The 23,363-nt window shown below is 41.3% G+C and overlaps 2 protein-coding genes across 4 annotated transcripts in view; one reads left to right on the forward strand and one right to left on the reverse strand.

Annotated features, from left to right (window-relative positions):
• Nucleotides 1–16,731, reverse strand: part of PEX1 (peroxisomal biogenesis factor 1) — an 81,453-nt gene extending 64,722 nt beyond the window's left edge. Inside the window, exons 1-3 of one of the 2 annotated variants that reach the window (NM_001192071.2) lie at nucleotides 16,553–16,678; nucleotides 9,415–9,558; nucleotides 7,049–7,132 (exon numbers count right to left, since the gene is read on the reverse strand). In NM_001192071.2, the coding sequence (NP_001179000.2) occupies nucleotides 7,049–7,132; nucleotides 9,415–9,558; nucleotides 16,553–16,678 (354 nt within the window). Of the gene's footprint in view, nucleotides 1–7,048; nucleotides 7,133–9,414; nucleotides 9,559–16,552 lie in introns of both variants that reach the window. The other variant, XM_024990550.2, reaches the window with a different exon arrangement.
• Nucleotides 16,732–17,017: 286 nt separating this feature from the next.
• On the forward strand, nucleotides 17,018–23,287 carry RBM48 (RNA binding motif protein 48). Of its 2 annotated transcripts, NM_001101854.2 has the most exons (5): nucleotides 17,025–17,147; nucleotides 17,663–17,853; nucleotides 19,352–19,497; nucleotides 20,815–21,368; nucleotides 22,965–23,287. In NM_001101854.2, the coding sequence occupies exons 1-5, from the start codon at nucleotides 17,037–17,039 to the stop codon at nucleotides 23,049–23,051; spliced, it is 1,089 nt and encodes a 362-aa protein (NP_001095324.2). In that variant the 5' UTR covers nucleotides 17,025–17,036; the 3' UTR covers nucleotides 23,052–23,287. The 2 variants fall into 2 exon arrangements, with proteins under 2 accessions (XP_059741426.1, NP_001095324.2); XM_059885443.1 differs by lacking the exon at nucleotides 17,663–17,853 and having other exon boundaries at nucleotides 17,018–17,147.
• The last annotated feature ends 76 nt before the right edge of the window (nucleotides 23,288–23,363 follow it).

A 23,363-nucleotide genomic window follows, 5' to 3' on the forward strand; every position in this document is an offset into this window, starting at 1 on the left:
ACTCATTGGAAAAGACTCTGATACTGAGAAAGACTGAAGACAGGAGGAGAAGGAAGTGACAGAGGATGAGATGGTTGGATGCCATCACTGATTCAGTGGACATGAACTTAGGCAAACTCTGGGAGATGGTGAGGGACAGGGAAGCCTGGTGAGCTGCAGTCCATGGGGTCACAGAGAGTCGGACATGACTTAGCAACTGAACAAGAAAGAACAAACCAAAGTCCAGGACCAGCTGGCTTCACAGGTGAATTCTACAAACATACAAGAATAATTTATACTGGGCCTTTTCAAACTCTTCTAAAAGACGGAGAAGGAGGGTACACTCCAAAAGATATTCTACACAGCCACCATCATCCTGATACCAAAACCAGACAAAGATACATCAGAAAAGAAAGGCACAGGCCAGTATCTCTGTTGACTACAGATGCAAAAATTCTCAACAGAATATTAGCAAACTGAATCCAAGAACACATAAGAGATCATACACCACTACTAACTGAGATGCATCCCAAATTCACAAGGATGGTTTAACACATGGAAATCAGTCAATGTAACACAGCACAGAAACAAAAGAAAAGTCAAAAGAACACATGATCATCTCAACAGACCCAGAAAAAGAATCTGACAAAGTTTAACACTCCTTCACAGATCACAGCCTTGTCATAGTGAAGGGACTTGAATAACTCAATGAAGTTAAGAGTCCTGCCATGCAGGGCCACCCAAGACAGATGGGTCACAGTGGAGAGTGCTGACAAAAAGTGGTCCAATGGAGAAGCGAATGGCAAACCACTGGAGTATTCTTGCTGTGAGGCCCCCATGAACAGCATGAATAGGCAAAAAGACGTGACACAGTCTGGAAGGTGTCCAGTATGCTACTAGGCAAAGAGCAGAGGGCAATTATTAATAGCTCCAGAAAGAATGAAGCAGCTGGACCAAAGTGGAAACAACACTCCAGTTGTAGATGTGTCTCGTGGTGAAAGTAAAGTCCAATGCTTAAGGAGCGATACTGCATAGGATCTGGAGTGTTAGGTCCATGAAACAAGGTTAATTGCATATGGTCAAGCGGGAGATTGTAAGAGTGAACATCAACATTTTAGGAATCAGTGAATTAAAATGGATGGGAATGGGAGAATTTAATGCAGATGACCACTACATCTACTACTGTGGGCAAGAATCCCTTAGAAGAAATGAAGGAGCTGTCATAGTCAACAAGAGTCTGAAACATAGTACTTGGGTGTACTCTTAAAAATGACAGAATGATCTCAGTTCATTTCAAGGCAAACCATTCAACATTACAGTAATCCAAGTCTATGCCCCAACCACTGATACTAAAGAGGTTGAAGTTGACCAGTTCTGTGAAGACCTACAACATCTTCTAGAATTAACACACACACACACACACACACACACACACACACACACACACAAATGTTCTTTTCATCATAGGGGATTGGAATGCAAAAGTAGAAAGCCAAGAGATACCTGGAATAGCAGGCAACTTTGGCCTTGAAGTACAAAATGAAACAGGGCATATGCTAACAGAATTTCATCCAGAGAACATACTGGTCATAGCAAAGCCCCTCTTTCAACAACACAGAAAGACAGCTCTACACATGGACGTCACCAGACAGTCAATACCGAAATCAGATTGATTATATTCTTTTCAACTAAAAATGGGGAAGCTCTATACAGTCGGCAAAAACAAGACCTGGAGCTGACTGTGGCTCGGATCATCAACTTCTCATTGCATAAAAGTTCAGACTTAAATTGAATAAAGTAGGGAAAATGACTAGGCCATTCAGCTATGACCTAAATCAAATCCCTTATGGTTATACAGTGGAGGTCTTGAATAGATTCAAGTAATTAGATCTGGTAGACAGAGTGCCTGAAGAACTATGGATGGAGGTCTGTGACACTGTACACGACGCATGACCAAAATCATCCCAAAGAAAAAGAAATGCGAGAAGGCAAGGATGTTGTCTGAGGAGGCTTTATAAGAGTTGAGGAAAGAAGAGAAGCAAAAAGTAAAGGATAAAGGGAAAGAGCCCCAACTGAATGCAGAGTTCCAGAAAAGAGCCAAGAGAGATAAGAAGGCCTTCTTAAACCAACAGTGCAAAGAAATAGAGGAAAACAATAGAATGGAAAAGACTAGAGATCTCTTCAAGAAAACTGGAGATATCAAGGGAACATTTCCTGCAAGGATGGGCACAATAAAGGACAGAACGGGTAAGGACCTAACAGAAGCAGAAGAGATTAAGAGATTAAGACAAGGTGGCAAGAATACACAGAACAACAATACAAAAGAGTTTTTAATGACCCAGACAACCACGATGGTGTGATCACTCACCTAGAGTCTGATATCCTGGAGTGTGATGTCAAGTGGGCCTTAGGAAGCTTTACTAACAACAAAGCTAGGGGAGGTGATGGAATTCCAGCTGAGCTATTTCAAATCCTGAAAGGTGATGCTGTGAAAGTGCTGCACTCAGTATGCCAGCAAATTTGGAAAACTCAGCAGCGCCCATAGGACTGGAAAAGGTCAGTTTTCATTCCAATCCCAAAGAAAGACAATGCTGAAGAACGTTCAAATCATTGTACAATTGCACTCATCTCACATGCTGTTAAGGTTATGGTCACAATACTTCAAGCTTAGGCTTCAACAGTACGTGAACTGAGAACTTCCAGGTGTACAAGATGGGTTTAGAAAAGGCAGAGGGACCAGAGATCAAATTGCCAACATTTGTTGAATCATAGAGAAAGCAAGGGAATTCCAGAAAAACATCTACTTCTGCTTTATTAACTAGGGCTTCCCTGGTGACTCAGCTGGTAAAGAATCCACCTGCAATGCAGGAGACCTGGGTTCAATCCCTGGGTTGGGAAGATCCCCTAGAGAGGAGAACGGCTACCCACTCCAGTATTTTGGTCTGGAGAATTCCTTGGATTTGCAAAAAGTCAGACACACAGCTGAGCAACTTTCAGTTTTTTTCACTTTCATTAACTATGTTAAAGCCTTTGACTGTGTAGATCACAACAAACCGGAAAATTCTTAGAGATGGGAATACCAGACCACCTCACCTGCCTCCTGAGAAACCTTTAATGTAGGTCAAGAAGCAACAGTTAGAATTGGATGTGGAACAACAGAGTGGTTAAAAATTTGGAAAGGAGTATGACAAGGATGTATATTGTCACTCTGCCTATTTAACTTATATGCAGAGTGCTGCTGGCTGTGCTTAGTCACTCAGTTGTTTCCAACTCTTAGTGACCCCACGGACTGCAGCCCACCAGGCTCCTCTGTCTTGGGGATTCTCCAGGCAAGAATACTGGTGTGGGTTGCCATGCCCTCTTCAGGTGATCTTCCCAACCCAGGAATTGAACCCAGGTCTCTCACATTGCAAGCAGATTCTTTACTGACTGAGTCACCAGCCCAAGAATACTGAAGTAGGTAGCCTCTCTCTTTTCCAGGGGATCTTCCCAACCCAGGAATCAAACCAGGGTTTCCTACATTGCAGCTGAGCTACAAGCTCAACTACGAGGGAAGCCCTATATGCAGAGTACATCGTGCTAAATGTTGGACTGGATGAATCACAAGCTGGAATCAAGATTGCTGGAAGAAATATCAACAACCTCAGAGTATGTAGATGATATTCCTTTAATTGCAGAAAGTTAGGGTGAAAAAGCTGGCTTAAAACTCAACATTACAAAAACTTAAGGTTGTGACATCCAGTCCCATCAGTTCACGGCAAGCAGAAGGGGAAAAAGCAGAAGCAGTGACAGATTTTATTTTCTTGGGCTCCAAAATCACTGCAGATGGTGAGTGCAGCCATGAAATTAAAAGATGCTTGTTCTTGGGAAGGAAAGCTGTGACAAAACTAGACAGCAGAGTAAAAAGCAGTGACATCACTTTGCTGCAAAGGTCAGTATAGGCAAAACTATGGTTTTTCCAGTAGTCATGTATGGATGTGAGAGTTGGACCATAAAGAAGGCTGGGCACGAAAGAATTTATGCTTTTGAATTGTGGTGCTGGAGAAGACTCTTAAGACTACCCTTAAGACTACCAGAGATCAAACCAGTCAATCCTAAAAGAAATTAATCCTGAATATTCATTGGAAAGACCAATGCTGAACCTCCAATACTTTGGCCACCTGATGCGAAGAGCTGACTCACTGGAAAAGACCCTGATAGGAAAGATTAAAGCCAAAAGGAGAAGCAGGCAGCAGAGAATGAGATGGTTAGACAGCATCACTGACTTGGACAAGAATTTGAGCAAACTCCAGGAGATAGTGAAGGACAGGGAAGTCTGGTGTGCTACAGTCCACGGGGTTGCAAAGAGTCAGACCCAACTTCACGACTGAACAGCAACAACGTGATAAAAACTCTTTCAAAAGAGGGTACTGAGAGAACATATCTCAATATAATAAAAGCCTTTTACAACAAACCCACAGCCAATGTAACCCTGAACAGTAAAAAGCCAAAAGCATTCCTGCTAAAATCCAGAACAAAACAAGGATGCCTACTCATTGCTTTTCTTCACCATAATATTGGAAGTCCTAGCCACAGCACTCAGACAGAAAAAGAAATAAAAGGTATTCAGATTGGAAGGGAAGAGGTTGAATTGTCATTATATGCAAATGCATCCCTACTCAGTCACTCAGTTGTGTCCAGCTCTTTGTGACCCCAGGGACTGTAGCCCTCCAGGCTCCTCTGGTCATGGGATTCTCCAGGCAAGAATACAGGAGTGGGTTGCCATGTCCTCCTCCAGGGGATCTTCCTGACCCAGGGATCGAACCCTAGTCTCCTGTGTCTCCTGCACTGCAGGCGGATGCTTTATCACCAGGGAAGCCCATGTGCGGATGACATGATACTATATACAGAACACCCTAAGGTCTCCATACAAAAACTACTAGATCTAATGAATGAACTCAGCAAAGTAGCAGCATACAGGATTAACACTCAAAAATCAAGTTCTACCTTACTTAGTAATTTGGAATACGATAACATGGCAATGGATGAAGCATTACTTTGGAAATATGAAAAACTCAGCATTGTTATAGTTGTGGTCAAGAAATGAATAAATTAAAGATAAAAAAAAAATCAGTTGCATTTGTTTTATATTAACAGTGAAGTATCAGAAAGGAAATGTAAGAAAACAATACTTTTAAACTTGGACCAAAATAAAATACCTAGGAATAAACCTGACCAAGGAGGTGAAAGACTTAGACGCGGAGAACTATGAAGTATTAATATAGGAAATTAAAGAGAATTCAAAGATATGGAAAGACATCCCATGCTCTTGGACTGGAAGAATTAATATTGTTAAATGGCAATACCACCCAAAACAATCTACAAACTTCACGGAATCCGTACCAAATTACCCATGACATTTTTCACAGAACTGGAACAAATAATCCAAAAATTTATATGGAACCATAAAGACCCAGAAGTGCCACAGCAATCCTGAGGGAAAAAAACAAAGCAGAAGGCGTAAGCCTCCCAGATTTCAGACAATACTACCATAAACAAAACAATGCGTGTTGGTACAAAACCTGACATGTGGATCAGTGGAACAGAATGGACAGCCAAGATATAAACCCACACACCTATGGTCCATTAATCCATTCATCTTCAACAAGAATATAGGACAATCAAATGGGAGAAAGTCTCTTCAGCAAGTGGTGCTAGGACAGTTAGACAGCTGCATGTGAATCAGTGAAGTTAGAACACACCCTCACATCATGCACAGAGATAAACTCAAAATGGCTTAAATACCTAAACACAAAATATGACATCATGAAACTCCTAGAAGAGAATACAAGCAAAGCATTCTCTAACATAAACTGTGCCAATGTTTTATTAGATCAGTCTTCCAAGGCAATAGAAATAAAAACAAAATAAACAAATGGGACCTAATCAAACTTACAAACTTTTGCACAGGGAAAAAAAAAAAAAGGATAAAAAGACAACCTAAGGAATGGGAGAAAATATTTGCAAAATGATATAACTGACAAGGGCTTAATCTCAAAAATATATAAACTGCTCATATAATTCAAGAAAACAGCCAATCAAAAAAAAAAAGCAGAAGACCTAAGTAGACATTTCTCCAAAAAAGACATACAGATGGCCAGTAGGTACACGAAAAGATGTTCAACATTACTAATTATTAGAGAAACCAAAACCAAAACTACAATGAGGTATCACTTCACCCCAGTCAGAATGGCCATCATTAAAAAGTCTACAAGTAACAAGCACTGGAGAGGGTGTGGAGAAAAGGAAACCGCCCTACACTGTTGGGAGGAACCTAAGTTGGTGCAGTCAACAAGACAGTATGGAGTTTCCCCAGAAATCTAGAAATAGAACTACTAAATGATCCAGCAATCCCACTCCTGGGTATATATCCAGACAAAACTATAATCCAAAAAGATACACGCACCCCTATGTTCAGAGCAGCACCGTTCACAACGGCCAAGACATGGAGACAAGCTGAACACCCATCAACTGATGGATGGATAAAGATGCGGTGTGCATATACAGCAGGATACTTTCATTCTTTTGTAAAAAAGAACAAAACAATGCCATGTGCAGCAACATGGATGCAACTAGCTATGGGATACGAAGTGAAGTAAATCGGGAAGAGAAAGACAAACACCATACGATATCATTTACACGTGGAATCTAAAATATGGCACAAAATGAACATATGTACTAAACAAAAACAGACTCACAGACAGAAAAGACCTGTGGTTGCTCAAGGGGCAGCGGAGGGCAAGGGAAGGACTGGGGATCTGGGACTAACAGATGCAAATTACGTACAGAATGGATAAACAGCAAGGCCCTACTGTTCGGCACGGGGGACTGTATCCAATCTCCTAGGGGTAAATCATAAGGGACGGGAACAAAAAGAAATGTATACATGTGCATCATTGAGTTACTTTGCTGCACAGCAGAAATTAGCACAGCACTGTAAATAACTATACTCCAAAAAAACATACAAGACACTGATATTTTGAAGCAGTTTGACCTTAAACTTGGATAGTGCTCATTTTGTTTTCTTTACCAGTATCTCCCAATCATCTGCTGACAGGGGTTCCACCTCAACTTGCTGACAAGACACCACATGGGAACAAGGCTTGAGAAACACCTGGAAAAAAATTAAAGGATAAAACTACCATTAAAAGACTTTTTAATATCCCTGGAAAATAGGAACTTCTCTCTTTCAGCTCTGTAGTCACGTGTGTGTGTAGTCCTTTATTTGACAAATATTTATCAAGCTCTTCTTAGGTAGGTGCTGATATACTCAGCATTTTAGAAAAAAAATTTCACAACTATAAAATAAAGGGAAATACATCCTAGCACAATACACGTTTTAAAAAATAATATAAACATAACCATTTAAAGAAAAAAATGTAAGTTAAAAAATAGAAGAAAAACAATGATGTCATCAAGTCAAGGCTTGATCTAGTATATAAATACTATTGTTTCTAGATGTTCCGCAACAAACTTCAAGCCATGGTGCTTCTGGAAAAGTTAGTCACACACTGAAATAGAGATCAGAACCAATCATTTAGAATTATTCAAAAGTATAATCATTCACAGCTAAAATATAGTGAAATAAATACTCTGTCACTCCAGTCTACAGAGACACAGGAAGGTTAGTGTCTCTCAGGAATCTGGAATCCACTCACTTTCTTTCCACTTCTATGGGCATTTCTGGGGATTAGAGGAGTAAGAGCCCCCGAGGAGTAAATGCTCCCTCTCGCTTTTGTGGGTTGGAGCAGAATTTCCCCGAGCGTCTTGCCCGCTCCCCAGTTGTTCCCCTCGGCGCCTCCCACAAACACTACTCGAAAGGCGGGACTCTGAGGAGGCATAAAGCGAGAAGCTGGTGTCCGGTCAAGCCAGTCCACTTCCTGCCCCCATCAATGACGGGGGCACAGCGCCTTAGTGGAGCCGCTGCAGTCCATACAGAGAACGTGCAGCAAATTAGACAGCAAATTCACTTTAGAGCAGATGGGAATTAAAAACAAGCAGGCCTGTTCAGGGTTCGGATATTTCCCAAAGAGAAGTGCCATGTACACAGAGAGCAGAATTATGTTAGTTATTTCCATAACTTGCTATGGAAACCTGGGCAAAACAGTCCATTTCCCTAGGTTTGTAGAACAAGGCAGCAAAGTCAGTGATTTGTAAGGCTACTCTGGTGCTAAAGTTTGAAGATTCCAGCAAAAATTTAAGGTAAGCAAGAGACTACTGCTAGGCCAATGGATTTCTCATCAGTGGCTTATTCTCATTATCAGAAATGCACGTGAACAAAACTAACCTGTGTTCAAAATAAGTTAAAACTTATTTTGAGAAACTGGTGTGTGCATGCTAAGTCGCTTCAGTCATGTCCGACTCCGTGCGACCCTATGGACAGTATAGCCGCTAGGCTCCTCTGTCCATGGGATTTTCCAGTCAAGAATACTGGAGTGGGGTGCCATGCCCTCCTCTAGGGGATCTTCTGGGCCCACGGACTGAACCGGAGTCTCCTGCATTGGCAGGTGGGTTCTTTACCACTAGCGCCACCTGGGAAGCCTCATGAGAAACTGGTAATAGAAAGCAATTTAGCCCCATCTATCAAATTTGTATATGTGTGGCACCCTAGACTTGGCGATTCAGTTTTGAACATCTATTTCATTTCTGGGAATTCCCTGGCAGTCCAGTGGTTAGGGCTCCATGCTTGCACTGCAGGTGCCACACATCTGACCCCTGGTAGAGAAACTAAGGTCCCACGTGCTCCACTGTGGCCCCCCCACCAGAAAAAAAGTTTTTCATTTCATACATATACAGAGATGCTCAATGCATATTATCTTAACATATGGAAAGGATCTCTGATACAGTTTGTGGGGGGAAAATTGCAGAAAATATGTATGATCTCCTTCTTTAACTCCTAACGGTCTAGTGAGACCCCACAGTACACACTCATTCCGAGGCTGGGGTTAGAGAAAGGGAAAAACATTTTTTACTTTCGATTGTAAAATATTTGTACTGAATATGTGTTACTTCTGCAGTTTAAAATATTTAAAAACATAAACTGGTGAATATGATAAAGTAGAGACAGACATGAGTCCTTAAGCTTTGGAGTTTACAATTTAAGCATAGTAAGTAAAACTGAATAATTCATAAAGAATAACTGAACAAATTCAGGAACCTGGAAACTGAGTACAATAAAAGGTAGACTAGAAAATCAGCTAGTGAGCATGGGAGACTATTAGATGCTGACTTAACAGAGCACGTGACAGGTAGTATGCATAACTTGGATATCTTATGCTGGTTGCAGTAGCTCACAAGTTAGGTGTCATCTTACCTCCCTAAGACATACATCTGAACTTTTACTTCTTTTGCTATATAACATTTTAAACAGTCACTGTCATCACAGTTTGTGCTTACCTGTGCCCCATTTGAGAGTCCAAGTTTCTGACCAACTTGTCTGTTAATTTCAGCCACATTTTCACCTTCATCACTAAAATGTCTGCCTTCCACCCAGCTCAAGAATGCAGGCTGGTGACCCCAGGCTACTTCTATAGCTTGATTCTATTTATTCAAGAAATAAGAAATGGGGGAGAAAGGTTTTGAAAGTTTTTATACGCTTCTCTGGATTCACAGAAAAGATAAACTACAACTGCAATGCACATGTACAAAAAGAGTTCTATAGATAGTTGATAGCTCTCTGTGACCACCTTCATCACAGCATTTAAAGCTGTAATCATTTCCAGTTCCTAACGTGACGACACTATGGGTGAAACCAATACCTGTATATCCTTAATGGCAGGATAAACTGATTCAGCCACTCCAGAGTTCACAGCGGCAACAGCAGCAGGGAGCCAGTAAACTGAGATAGCCTTTGACTTATTTAGGATTAACGAGTCAAAGAAAAAACCACACCAGAACATATCCCTGCAGTATTTTCTATAATTATGAAAACTCAGGGCTATCTTTATATGTCTAGCAATATGGAAATAAGCTATAAATTTACTACTTTAGTAAAGAATAGGTAAATAAGTAGAAACACGTAATCAATAAAAAGCGTTAGCATTTATTTATTAGATGAGTAATAAAAGCACATGGTAAAAGCACAGAAAGTATAAAGACATAAAATGTGAGGGCTGGTTCCTGTTCCTGAGATTACTGTTAATAGCTTCTTTTATGCATTGTAGAAATTTTATATTATTCAGCTTAAGTAATTTTAAGCCTTGAACTATGGAAACATATTTATAAGTCAAAAAAGCAAAGTATAAAATTTATTCTCATTAATAGCAATTATATAAGTTATTAATAGCAATTATATAAAATATGTAAGTGTATGTCTAAGGATTAAAAGCCATTTTCTATGATTAAAAAAATTACAAACTTATTACAGAAATATTAGAAAGTACATAAACCTTGGAAAATATATAAAAGGAATTACTGATCTTCCCATGTGAATTATCAACCATGTGATATAATTTGGTCTTTCCTGGCTAACCCTTTTCTCTACGCACAAGTTAACTGTTGTATTACAGTTATGATTTAGTCTCCTTTTCCCCCACTTATACTTGTTATTCTAAGTATTTTCACATACAGATCATTTTTAATAAAAAGTAAGGGCTTCACTAACAGCCATTAACACTCAACATCTCAGGAAGTTTTAGTACTGTTGTGCTGTGCTAAGTCGCTTCAGTCGTGTCCAACTCTTCGCAACCCCACGGACTGTAGCCTGCCAGGCTCTTCTGTCCATGGAATTTTCCAGGCAAGAATACTGGAGTGGCCATACCTTCCTCCAGGGTATCTTCCCGACCCAGGGATCAAACCTTTGTCTCTTACATCTCCTACATTGGCAGGTGGGTTCTTTACCACTACTGCCACCTATTAAATTCACTTAAATCAAAATAAATTTATTAAGTTTAAATTATTAAATTCATTTATTTACATCAAATTTTACTATCTCAAAACTAGCTATGGACTGCTTATTGTATGTCTTTTAGTAGGAGAAATTTCAAAGAATGTTGGGGCCACTTCCAAGACAATATAAGGTACTTTAAATTTATTAAAACTTTGTTTTTAAGAAATCATCGTTTATCACTTAGTTGTGTAATTTTTCTCGCAGTTCTCCACAGGAGAGTCCAACCTGTCTGGCTGACAAAATCTTTCCACTGAGAACAGTGTGATATGGCAGAAAGAGCCCCAGATCTGGAGTCAAGTCTTCAGTTACTGAGTCAGCTGTTACTACATGAGCTGAGAGGATGAGAGTCTGGGATATCAGAGTCAGTGACTTTTAATCCAGATCAATTCTCCTACTTCATATGAAGAAACTTTTAAAATCACAGACGTTAAATAAGGAAACATGCCCTGCAATATTGGAAACAACAACAACAACAACAACTCACCAACTCCCTGGAAAAGGGAAAAATCAACTTTGTGAAATATGAAAAATACTTCACTTATTCCTTTGGTCAAAAGGTAGTCACCAGGGACTTACCTGGTAGTCCAGTGGTTAAGAATCTGCCTTGCAATGCAGGGGACATGGGTTTGATCCCTGGTTAGGGAACCAAGACGCCAACTAAGCCCGCAGCCCCAACTACTGAGCCCTTGTGCTCTGAGCCGACACATCACAACTAGAGAGTCAGTGCACCACCGTGAAGATCCTGCGTGACCCAAGCAAGACCCACGTGCCACCACTGAGACCCGATGCCGCCAAATCAATACATATATATATATTTTTTAAAGTGGTAAGCAGACCCATATGTTCAGCTGCATTTAGTAAACTTTGCAGACTAATGTTCTGAGTCCATTTTTATGTCAAAAATCTTTCACTTGGACCACAGAGCCCCTGGGCACTCAGGAAGAGAGAAGAAAAGGACACACTGTAGAGAAAGGAGCCCCTTTTCCAAGAGTTCAATCAAATTAACAAATGACCGACCATCCGCTGTTCCTGCCGCTAAGTCGCTTCAGTCGTGTCCGACTCTGTGCGACTCCAAAGACAGCAGCCCACCAGGCTCCCCTGTCCCTGGGATTCTCCAGGCAAGAATACTGGAGTGAGTTGCCATTTCCTTCTCCAATGCATGAAAGTGAAAAGTGAAAATGAAGTCGCTCAGTCGTGTCCGACTTAGCGACCCCATGGACTGCAGCCTACCAGGCTCCTCCGTCCCTGGGATTTTCCAAGCAAGAGTATTGGAGTGGAGTGCCATCGCCTTCTCTGGACTGACCATCTAGTTTTGCCCAAACCCATGGTATCAGTATCACTTGAAGGGAACTGCTGGGTAAAACCACAGGCTGCAATGCCTTAGTTCAGCCAGGTCCCAGGCCTGGCTCATCTCTGGCTAACACAAAGGAAATGCAAAACTGTACCTGGTTATTTTTGGAGGGCTATTTAAGTTCATTTGGTTGCACTCAGTGTGGATTTGAATCCACTCCCCTGCTTCAGCAGTGCAGACAAAGTAACTGAGTTCCAGTAGTGGTTCTCAGCTGAGGGTATCTGAGCCCCAGGAGACATTCAGCTATGTCTTGAGACACTCTGGGTCACGACGGGGAGGAGGGGTGTTGCTGGCTCTAGTTGGGCAGAGGCCAAGTTGCTGTTAAATAATATTCTACACTACACTACCCAGGACAGAGCCCCACAACAACAAATTTTCCAGCCCCAAATGTCAATAGTGCCAAGGTTAAGAAATCCTGAGTTAAAGCATACTCTGGGTACTGAGTCTTGAAACATGGACTTGGACAATAAGATAATATTTGAAACACAGAACAGAGTATAACAAGTGAGCTGTTACCACACAAACACAGCAGTGAAGTTCTGAAAAGGAGACAAATATGGGCAGGAGAGAATCTGAAACTACATGGGGGAGGTAGGATTATGCTGTTTTTAGTAGCGTCAGATGCAGAAAAATGTTTTCGGGAAGAATAGCTTGAGGAAGAGTACAGAGGTGGGAAGGAGCTGGGTTATGGAGGAAACAGTGAGAAGGTGAGCATGGGAGAGGTAGGTGAGTTATTGTTGTTCAGTCGCTCAGTCGTGTCCAACTCTGTTGAGACCCCATGGATGGAATCTGCCAGGGTCCTCTGTCCATGGGATGTTCCAGGCAAGAATACTGGAGTGGGTTGTCATTTCCTTCTCCAGGGGATCTTTCTGACCCAGGGATTGAACCCACGTCTCCTGAACTGGCAGGCAGATTCTTTACCACTGAGCCACCTGGGAAGCCAGGTGAGTTTTAGACGAGGGCAAATTAACTGCATGGAAATGTACTGGCTGATTTCCTTACACATTAAAGCACAGACATGACCTAGATATAGATAGTCTCTTTGACTGTGAACATTGTATGATTCTGGAGTAGTGGGTCTTGACTCGGTGCATCCAAGAAGCCTTAAGATACTTTTTTAATAAAACTACAGATGCCTGAAGTCCACTCACCCCAAGATTCAGATTCAGCAGTCCATCAAAACACCAAAATGTCTATTTTTAAAGCGTTTAGCAACACAGTAAATACAATTACCACTGCTGCATTAATACATGAAAGTGGTTGGAAGTAAACGCTGAGTTCTCATCACAAAGGAAAACATTTTTTTTCCTTTTTATAACTTTGTATCTATAGGAGATGACGGATGTTCACTAAACATTTTGATAATCATTTCATGATGCAAGTCAAATCATTACGTGCTGTACACTTTAAACTGACACAGGGAGACTTCCCCGGTGGTCAGGTGGCTAAGACCCTGCATGCCAATACAGGGGCCCGGGTCTGATTCCTGGTTGGGGAACAAGATCCTGCAAGACGCAACAAAGATCAAAGGTCATGAGAGCAGCAACTAAAGACCCAGCAGGACCAAATAAAGAAATAAATATTAGGAAAGAAACGTACACAGAGCTGTATGTCAATTATATCTCAATAAAACTGAAAGGGGGAAAAAAAAAAGGTAAGTCTGATACAGTTCAGAAAATCATTCTAACTTTTTTTCCTTTACAGTATCATCTGTATTATGTATTCAATGCTTCAGCTGATGTAAAATAATTCAACTTATTAACTCCTAATTCATGCCTTTCTGCCTTAATAATTACTCATGGGGGCTTCCCTGGTGGTCCAGTAGTTAAGACTCCACCTGCCAATGCAGGGGACACGGGCTCCCTCCCTGGTCTGGGTAGACCCAGGTGCTATGGGGCAGCTAGGCCCACGCGCCCCGGAGCCTGTGCTCCACGGGAGAGGAGAGAAGCCACCTAGATGCCAAGTCCTCGAACCACATAGAGTAGCCCTTGCACGCCACAACTAGAGAAAGCCCACGGGCAGCAATGAAGTCCCAGCACAGCCAAAAATAAATAAACAATGTAAAAATTATGCTTTCTAACTCAATAATTTCTGAAAGCCTATTTTAACCAGAAAATAAAACAATGTTTTATTATATATTACACAAAGATATGTTACTTTTAACTTTTTCTTAAAATATAATTATAGTATCATTTTTAATGTCTAAAAATTGAATACAATATAAACGTTCAACCAGTGAACAATTAAATTATGGCAAACTTATGACAGAACACTAATCAACCTAAAATTTATCAATGTCCCTGGTGGTTCAGCTGGTAAAGAATCCGCCTGCAATGCAGGAGACCTGGGTTTGATCCCTGGGTTGGGAAGATCCCCTGGAGAAGGGATGGGCTACCCCACTCCAGTATTCTGGCCTGGAGAATTCCATGGACTCCATAATCCATGGGGTGGCAAAGAGTTGGACACAACTGAGCAACTTTAAAAAAAAAAAATGACAATTACCTTTTAATAAAATAAAACACTCATAAGACTGTAAGAAAACATCAGTATACAAAACTACCAGTGTGTGCAGGCCTTGATTTCTGTTAAAAATAGAGATCTGAAATAAAACAAAGATTTGAAACAAAACTGGAAGATTTGATCCAAACTGTTAACGTTTGTTATCTCTAGGTTTGGGAGTTATGGGTACCTTTTATTCTCTTGTTTATAGTTTTCCATGCTTCCCAAATTTTCTACATAACATGTAGTACTTTTATAATTAGGGAGAAGAGTTGGCCTCGTCTTCTGACACAGGCTAGACAGAAACAACAGTTTGTTCCAAGGCTAAGGGAGTTTAAGTTTCAAAAAGATATCCATGAATTAATTCTTGCAAATACTTATCAAAGGCTTAAAATTTAAAACAAAGATGAAGACCGTTAAACCTCATACAGCACCCACATTCTAGGAGCAAATTAGTTACTATAAGGAAGCACTCCTATAAACTCACCAGGTGAGGAGTGTTTCCAATAAACTCCTGAGGTGATGATTTAAATTTCCATCAGAGCTGACTGAGAGCACGGGGGCGGCAGGATCTACCTAGGGCTTGGTGACAAAACTAACTTATCTCCTGCCATGAGGGATAGCTCATTAGAGCCTAGAGACTGTCTGCTGCTCAGATGCTCAGTGACTCTTTGCCACTCCACCGACTGTAGCCCGCCAGGTTCCTCTGTTCCTGGAATTCTCCAGGCAAGACTACTGGACTGGGTTGCCATTTTCTCCTTCAGGGGATCTTCCCCACCCAGGAATCGAACCACCGTCTCTTACATCCCCTACCTTAGCCAGAGGATTCTTTACAGCTGTCACCCGGGAAGCTCCAAGAGACTCTCTATAGTAAAAGCAATAATGGCAGGATCCACTGAAATTAACATGCTTTGAAAGATTGGGGGAAAACAATCTAGAAGAGTGGTTAAAGGGAAGTAGCTAAAATGGAGAGGTGGGATATTTAAAATTTTTGCAAACTCCTAAATATTTCCTGCAAGGATCAGCCCGTAATGGGTTCTATGCATACAGGATTTTCAAAGATTTCAAGTATCTTTTTGTCCTCATAGCACACTCAAACTGGTAGACCAGGTGCCTCTATTTTATAATTACGAAACTAGGGATGTGGTTAGAACTATGAACAACCACAATCACAATGTCCAGAGGGCAACTAGCTGCAGAAGTCCAAGTATGCATAATCCCACTGCACGTTCCGGGCACACCTCGGCGGTATTCTGAGCAGCGGAGACGCAGCGAGAACCTTCATCTTATTAATCTCTCTCGCAGCTCAGTCTCTATTAATTTACAGGAACTCTTGGGCCACAGTCAGGCAGGCGCACCTGGAAATCACTGGCAGCAAAAACGTTTTTTACGATCGAAACAAAACACAACCCGCAAAGACAAACCCGACTTCTCCAGAGCTTTTCCAACCTGGAGTGAGGAATAGCTGAATTCAGAGATAGAATTACCAGAACGTTTGAAAGCCCAGTTTCACCGAGTAAAGACCTGGAATACGTACGGCAAGTTAACGCAAAGGCCCGGGGCTGCACCCGACATGGTAGGGCTGCAAAGACCGCCCGGACCAATCCTGCTCCAGAGCGGCCCACGTTCTGGCTGCTGAACAGGTCGGCGGCGCGGGGAGAGCAGCCCGCGTCCCGCCGTCGGGAGACACCCGAGCGGCCGCTGCGTCCCGAAAAGGCCCGGGTCCTGGGCGACCGCAGAAGGCCCCCTAGGAGTCCCGAGTCCGGGCTGGGGAGTCCGTGGGGCGGGCGCGTTACCTGGAGCAAGTGCAGCTGGGCCACTAGGCGCCGCGGCAAGTGAAGGAAGCAGTCGCGCGCGTTGGTGAAGGCCACGGTCACGGCCGCCCCGCCACCAGAACCCGCCAGCCGACCGCTGCCCCACATCCTCCGCAAGCCAGGGCCCCGCCGGAGGCCCACCCCAGCGGACCGGGCTAACTGCGGACCGAGGGCGTGCGGGCCAGATACGCTTGATCGGCTCCGCCCCCAGGTCCCGCCCCTCGCGCCCGTCGCGCCTCGGTAGCGGGAGCGTCAAGCAAGTCCACTCCGGCTCGCCGGGCCTCTCCGCCGCGCCGCTGGAGGGCGGCAGCTCGCTCGCCGCCTACTTGCTCACAGGAAACGATGGCCAACCTTGTCGCTCCTTCAGCCAATCTCGGCGCGCCTTGACCCATCCCTCTCTCTGATTGGATAATCAGAAGGGCAACAGGCGGATGTTGTCGTCTCTGCGAGGGCCAAAGCCGGCAAGATGGCGTCGAGTGGAGGGCAAATTGGGGGCGTATTGGATCACCACGTCCAAAGGGCTGTGTGTGACTCGAGAGCCAAGTATCGGGAGGGCCGACGGCCTCGCGCTGTGAAGGTAAAGTGATTTTGGTTTCATTCGTTGTCGTCGGTAGCTTTATGTGAGCTGTAGCTTCACACGCCTAGTTAATGTAAATAAAGTCTTGAAAGGCTGCGGTCACACCCATTTGCTGGAGATGAGTGTGAGGAACGCCGGTACTCAGGTAGCAGATACTCTCGCGGCCTCTTTGGTCAACTGTTGGAGCTCCCTGAAAACGGGGTATGTGTTTTAGTCGTATCTTCCGGGTTTACAGTAGTGAATATTTAACTCTTTCCTGTAACATTTACCGAGGCAGCTTCTGAAGACATGTCGATTGGAGGCAGTCTATTATGTGCTTTAGCTCGAAGCCCTCACATGTAGGGTGAATTATTGTTTCTACAAAGAGAGGGGCAAAAAAAAAAAAAAAACTTTTCTACAGACCTGAACAGAGTAGTTTTTGTTTTCAGTCCTTTTTTTTTTTTTTTTTTTAAATAGTAACAGCTTGTCTTAGGCTTGTTTGTGAAATACATTTAATGTGTCTGCATCTCTTTTAGGTATATACAATCAATTTGGAGTCTTGGTACTTATTAATACAAGGAGTTCCTGCAGTGGGAGCAATGAAGGAATTAGTTGAGCGATTTGCTTTATATGGTACAATTGAACAGTATAATGCTCTAGATGAATACCCAGCAGAAGACTTTACAGAAGTTTATCTTATTAAATTTCTCAATTTACAAAGCGCAAGGTAATATGCAAGTTAAGCAGTGTCTCATTTCCTCTGTTCCCATTGCTATCATTTTGGCCTCCCTTATTCTTTCATGAATTACCCAGTAATCTAACATGGCTTTTAATTTTTTCCCAATATTCTTAATGTAAGTGTTAGCTTTATCAAAAGTCTGTCCATCAGGTCATCTCCATGGTTAACCATTTTCTGTCTTGTAGTGTGGTAGAGTAAAAACTGGGTTTGGACTAAGTTTTCAGGTTCCACTGCTTACTAACATCATGACCTTGGACAAGTTATTTAATCCCATTAAACCTGTTTTCCTGTTCTATAAAATGTGTATGGTAAAAAAGGGTCTACTTACTGAAGTTGTATGAGGATGAAATGAGATAATCCACGTAGAGGGCTTAGCAGATGCGATGCCTCCTGTTCAGAATGCAGTAAACAACATGAGCTTGAATTGACCCCATCTTTTTTTTCTTCTCTATAGCATAAATCCTCTGCTGTAATAAGGGAAATATGAGATGCCTTATCTTATATTCTTGTCACTAATATGCTTCAAGCCCATCCTTCCCTGGCTGTTACAATTCACAGTTTCTGTGCTACAAATAGTACTGGGGTATATGGGTCATGTATTGTTCTCCAGTTGCTCTTATGTGTAATCTCACTGCCCTAACCAACTTGTCAGCTCCTCATGGTTAGGGAAGCATATTTTCTTATTGTGCATTCATTCCATGAAGCTTTTGCATCTCCCACACCCCTTTTACGATGAGCCAGACAGTGTGACATGTGGATTTGAATCCTGGCTCCACAAACCAAGGTGAGCTTGGACAAATGATCTCCCCATGCCTCAGAGTCATCATAGGGATGTTGAGAAGCGTGATTTCAAGTGAAGCATTTAAGCATTTAGGCCACTGCCTGGCACATGGTAAAATCTCAGTGAGTATTTCTTACCATTTTCCCTGGACACAGAAGTACTTAATTTTGTAGTAATTCCTGGCCGGTCATAGATGTTTAGTAAGTATACATTAAATGAATACAATCCTCTCCTTTTCTCGTTTACTGTTACATATTTGTGTCTCCTCCATTATTAATAATTGTAATATTTTTATTAATTTCTTATCTTTGAACCCCATTATAGGAACACATTGTGCTAAAAAGGCTAAGCTGGGCATGAGCTAATTCTTGAGGGCCTTTTAACACAGAATCTCTATTTCATGACCACAGATTGTGTACCTCAGGCCAACCAGCTGAATCCTATGTTGGTTAAAAGGAGTCTGGATATTTTTGGAAAACTTAGCTTAAAACCTATGAAGACTCTTGGGAGAGGGGAAGAAAGGCTCTGAAAGAATATGCAGTGGATCAGTAGGGTCAATACCATTCACGTGCAGAGCATCTTAACTCCCAAGACATAGGATTTATGTACACAACAAAATCTGGACTCTGCTTTTTAGATCAAAGCATTGTATACTAGTTAAGCTTTCACCCTAAGTAAACCATGATATTGTGAATTTCTGTTTAGGATAGCCAAGAGAAAAATGGATGAGCAGAGTTTCTTTGGTGGGTTGCTTCATGTGTGCTATGCTCCAGAATTTGAAACAGTTGAAGAAACCAGAAAAAAATTACGAGAGAGGAATGCTTATGTAGCAAGAATGACTAAAAATAAAGGTATGTAAAGCCTACTACTAAACACCTCCTATGTGTCAGGCATTTTGCTGAGTTTATCCTCCTAGAGTTTTCCCAGTCTAGTGAGTATAAGCTACGAAGTTTTTTCTTTACAGAATGTTATGTAATCTGGCCTGGGAAGGGATAGATGTTATTTCATGGAAGATTCCTGCAGGATGAGAAAGGTGGCTGAGTTCTGAAGGGAAAGTAGACATTACTGAGAATGGGAGAGGGAGAGGAACAGATGGAAAGATGGGCCAGAGGAATAAATGAGCATCATGCATTTTCAGGAACTGTGAGTAATATATGATAAACACAGCACAGTAGCTTATGTGTGAATCTGAGATTAGAAAAGGGGACAGTAAGTGAATCCTGAAAGGCCTGTGTCCATGCTGAGGAATTAAGGCTTTGACCCCAAGACAGTGAGAAACAGCTTCGGATGTGCAGACCAGTTTGAACTGTGAATCTAAAACTGAAAACAGTGGGGAAATTCCACTATTGATCAACACGAGCTGGCCAGATGCCCTGTGTTTCTAATCAAGTTGCCCTGGACACAAAATCCCAGTGCACAGAATGGAGTCATAGGATCTAGTTCATGGATTGTAGAACTAGAGGAGTCAGCACTGGACTATGATAGTGTGTGTGGTCTGAAATCCGAATAATTCTAGAGGCTCAAATTACCACATTTTCACCCTTTAGTTAAAAAGACAGTGTCTAAAAAGCTGTTGAAAATGATGAGTTTCTGGCTGGTTGGGTAAGGGGCACCTGGCAGTGTGAGGAGAGATGTGGGAAACTTACCTGAAACTTTGGCAAGAGCTGTTGGGAGCCTTTGGTCATTCGTAGGCACTGAACTATAATCTGTGTAAATGTGTAAAGAACTGGCTCCAGGAAAAACCTGTCCGTGTGGCAAAAGAAATGATAAACTATGGACCCAGCATATTGTTTCCTTTAAAAACTACAAACACAAACTAAGAACAATACGTTCAAATAGTAAAAATACTTTGAAGATATAAAGCGTTTTCTGTGTAATGACATGGAAAAACTCCCTAAGATGTAGAGTTAACTGGAAAGCAGAGAGATACAGAGAAGTGGGTATTATAGGAGAACAAGAGGGCTAAGTGGGAGGGAGAAGACTGGACAGATACCCTTTTTAGCTTTTAAACCATGTAAATACAGTACTTGTTCAAGAATAAATTTTTTAGGGTAGCATTCATTAACATCTTAATGTTTCTTTTTAAAGTTACGTGTTTCTACATGGTGAAAACAGTAAATGAACCATTTCTGTTTCCCTTTCCCTGCCTTTTAAATTGTAACATACAGATCATTACATGACAAAGAAGCATAAAGATGCAAAAGATTTTAGAGGGGCCTTCCATTCAAAGACATCTGGATTTCCTGCAGCCTCTCTGAACACTTCTACTGGGAACTCAGATCTTTGTCTTCCTTATTCTTCTGAGTTGCCTTTGTGTTATTTCTCCCCCAAGTGTAAATGTTCATCAGGAGAACGTGTAGACAGACCATCAAACTCCTCTCAGGATGGTAGAAACTTTGATGAAACACTGGGGCGTTGTGACCACTGTGACTCTCTGCAGAAAATGCAGATGAAAACTTTACAAAATTCACTGGCCCGCCCTGGCACACAGAAGGCTCTCACTCCTTCAGAGGCAGTTGACAGGTTTATGCCTAGGACAACACAGCTGCAGGAGCGGAAAAGGAGAAGAGAAGATGACTGCAAGCGTGAGACTCTTGCTGAAGCATGCACAAGTAGCAAGGAGGTTATGATTGGCCCCCAGTTACCAGGCATCCCTAAAGTGGACACGCATGATGGCTCCTGGAATACAACAGCGAGTTTAATTCGGGAGAAACTTAAAGAGGTAAGATCGCTTAACAAAGAAACTTTTAAGAGACAGTTTGGTTATAAGGACTAACAGCTAAGTGGAGAATTATTTGTAGGAACTTCAGTATTGTCATCTTTTTTTTTTTAGTGTTGTCATTCTTTTTTTTCCATTTTTAGTTTTTAGATGTATTTTCCTACAATTCTGTGTTGAAGTAACTGAATTTGACTTACAGATACGTATTTGTTTTGATACCTTTAATCCTTTCTTTAAGTATATTTTATGTTACTCTAGGTAGAAAATATAAAAGCAGTAGTTTCAGTCAGATCAGTCTATGAGAATGGAGCCCAGGCCCTCCCTTTTTAAACAAAACTATCCCTCTCCAGATAGTTGTAATATGAGCCAACGTGGAGAACTACTGCATTGAGGGGAAATTATTATAATTTATTTCTCAAGTTCACAATTATAAATTTAAAAATTCAAATGCTTATTTTGCTTCTTTGATAATCATAGAAGAAGGTGAGATTTCTAAAGATTAGGCCTGAAGGTCTGCATTTTAATTTCATATTTCTTAAGTAGACTAGACCTATTGATAAATTGTCCTCCTTAAGTAGTAGTTTTTTACTGTTATTTACATTATCATTTTCCATTTTCTAAGCACAAATAAAAGTTGATATTTGAGATAGCTTTTGAAAGATACCTTACTATGGGGCAAGTCTTTAGAAATCATCTGAAGGAGAAAGACCATTCTCTTGTACTTGAACTCAGGTTCAGAAAATGCTTCTCACATAGTGGTACATATATTTCACAAATGTGAGTAAGAAAGGCTAAGGGAGATTATTTTATGTACCTTTTCTTAACATCAAAGTTATATCCAGTTAAGGACGAGGAATTATTTTATAATAAAAACTGAGGGACCCAGTTTTTATGCTTAAACTTCTGTAGCATTGTTTTCGCTCGTGCTGGCGCCCAGCCTGCGGGTGTGATAGACTGAGACACAGACACACCTTACCAGAGCCGACTGTTTTCAAGAAAAAGTTAGGTCCACGTCCTAGATTTAGAAATTGTAGAAGAAAAATACTAAATACAGTTATGTCAGATTCTAGTAATTTTCCATTTTAAGTGAAGACTGTTGTATGTCCTTTAACTTAGATTGTCTACTTTGTTCTGATGTATTTGGTTTCATTTTTCCTTGAGAAATTGAGGATTCTAGCATTTTTGCTTATTTCTCTACATTTTTCTTCCACCATCCTGGCTGGACCCTCCTTGTCTCTGAATATATCAAACATTATCGTGTTTCAAGTTAACACAAAACCAGGGTATCTCTCTGTATTCATAAAATTACAAGTGACTTCAGAAAATAACAGCTCTATAAAGGAATGTTAAAGTAGAGCATACATTTACTTTTCTCCCCTCAAAATTTTTCTTGGCTTTAAAAATTTTACTCCCATCAGTATTTGGACAGAAAACTTTGCTCTGTGCCTAGACTGTAGGCTGCACCTTGAACCTGGGCTGACTGCCTTAAGTGTGGTGATGGCAAAGATTAAACTCCTGGGTGTACATCTTACCTCTTCTAATAATTTATTACTCTTCTACTATAAAAATTAAACTGTTGGTGGTTCTCTTTAAAACTAGGTAATTTCATCTGTACCAAAGCCTCCAGAGGACAAAGTGGAAGACGTGCATAGAAGTCGTCCTTTAAAACAAAGAAGAAGGATATAAATTGCCTGCAGTAAATTAATATTTTTAGAGGACTACTTTTTAGGCTGTCACTTGGATTCTTGAAGAGATTTTTACTGCTGGTATTTTTTTTTTTTTAATGCACTCTCTTCTTTGTAGTTTCATTCAAGCTACTTGTCTAATTTAGTTTCATCTTTTAAAATTAGTTTATCGTGAACAAAGAACATGCCAACCAATTATGTCCCTTTAAAAAAAATAAAACTTTTCCAGATCCTCCACTCCGTGATTTTGGTTACATCCTATTGGCTGGAATTGGGCCCACTGCTGTTCCTAACAGAAGAGTGTAGAATGTCA

Source organism: Bos taurus, chromosome 4 (genome assembly GCF_002263795.3).
Source record: "Bos taurus isolate L1 Dominette 01449 registration number 42190680 breed Hereford chromosome 4, ARS-UCD2.0, whole genome shotgun sequence".
Taxonomy (NCBI): Eukaryota; Metazoa; Chordata; class Mammalia; order Artiodactyla; family Bovidae; genus Bos; species Bos taurus.

Excerpts from the sequence above, each read along its gene's own strand:
- RBM48 (NM_001101854.2), top strand. The coding sequence starts at position 17,037 with ATGGCGTCGAGTGGAGGGCAAATTGGGGGCGTATTGGATCACCACGTC. Across the intron at positions 17,148-17,662 it reads GACGGCCTCGCGCTGTGAAG|GTATATACAATCAATTTGGA; the intron begins GTAAAGTGATTT and ends CATCTCTTTTAG. Across the intron at positions 21,369-22,964 it reads TTCGGGAGAAACTTAAAGAG|GTAATTTCATCTGTACCAAA; the intron begins GTAAGATCGCTT and ends CTTTAAAACTAG.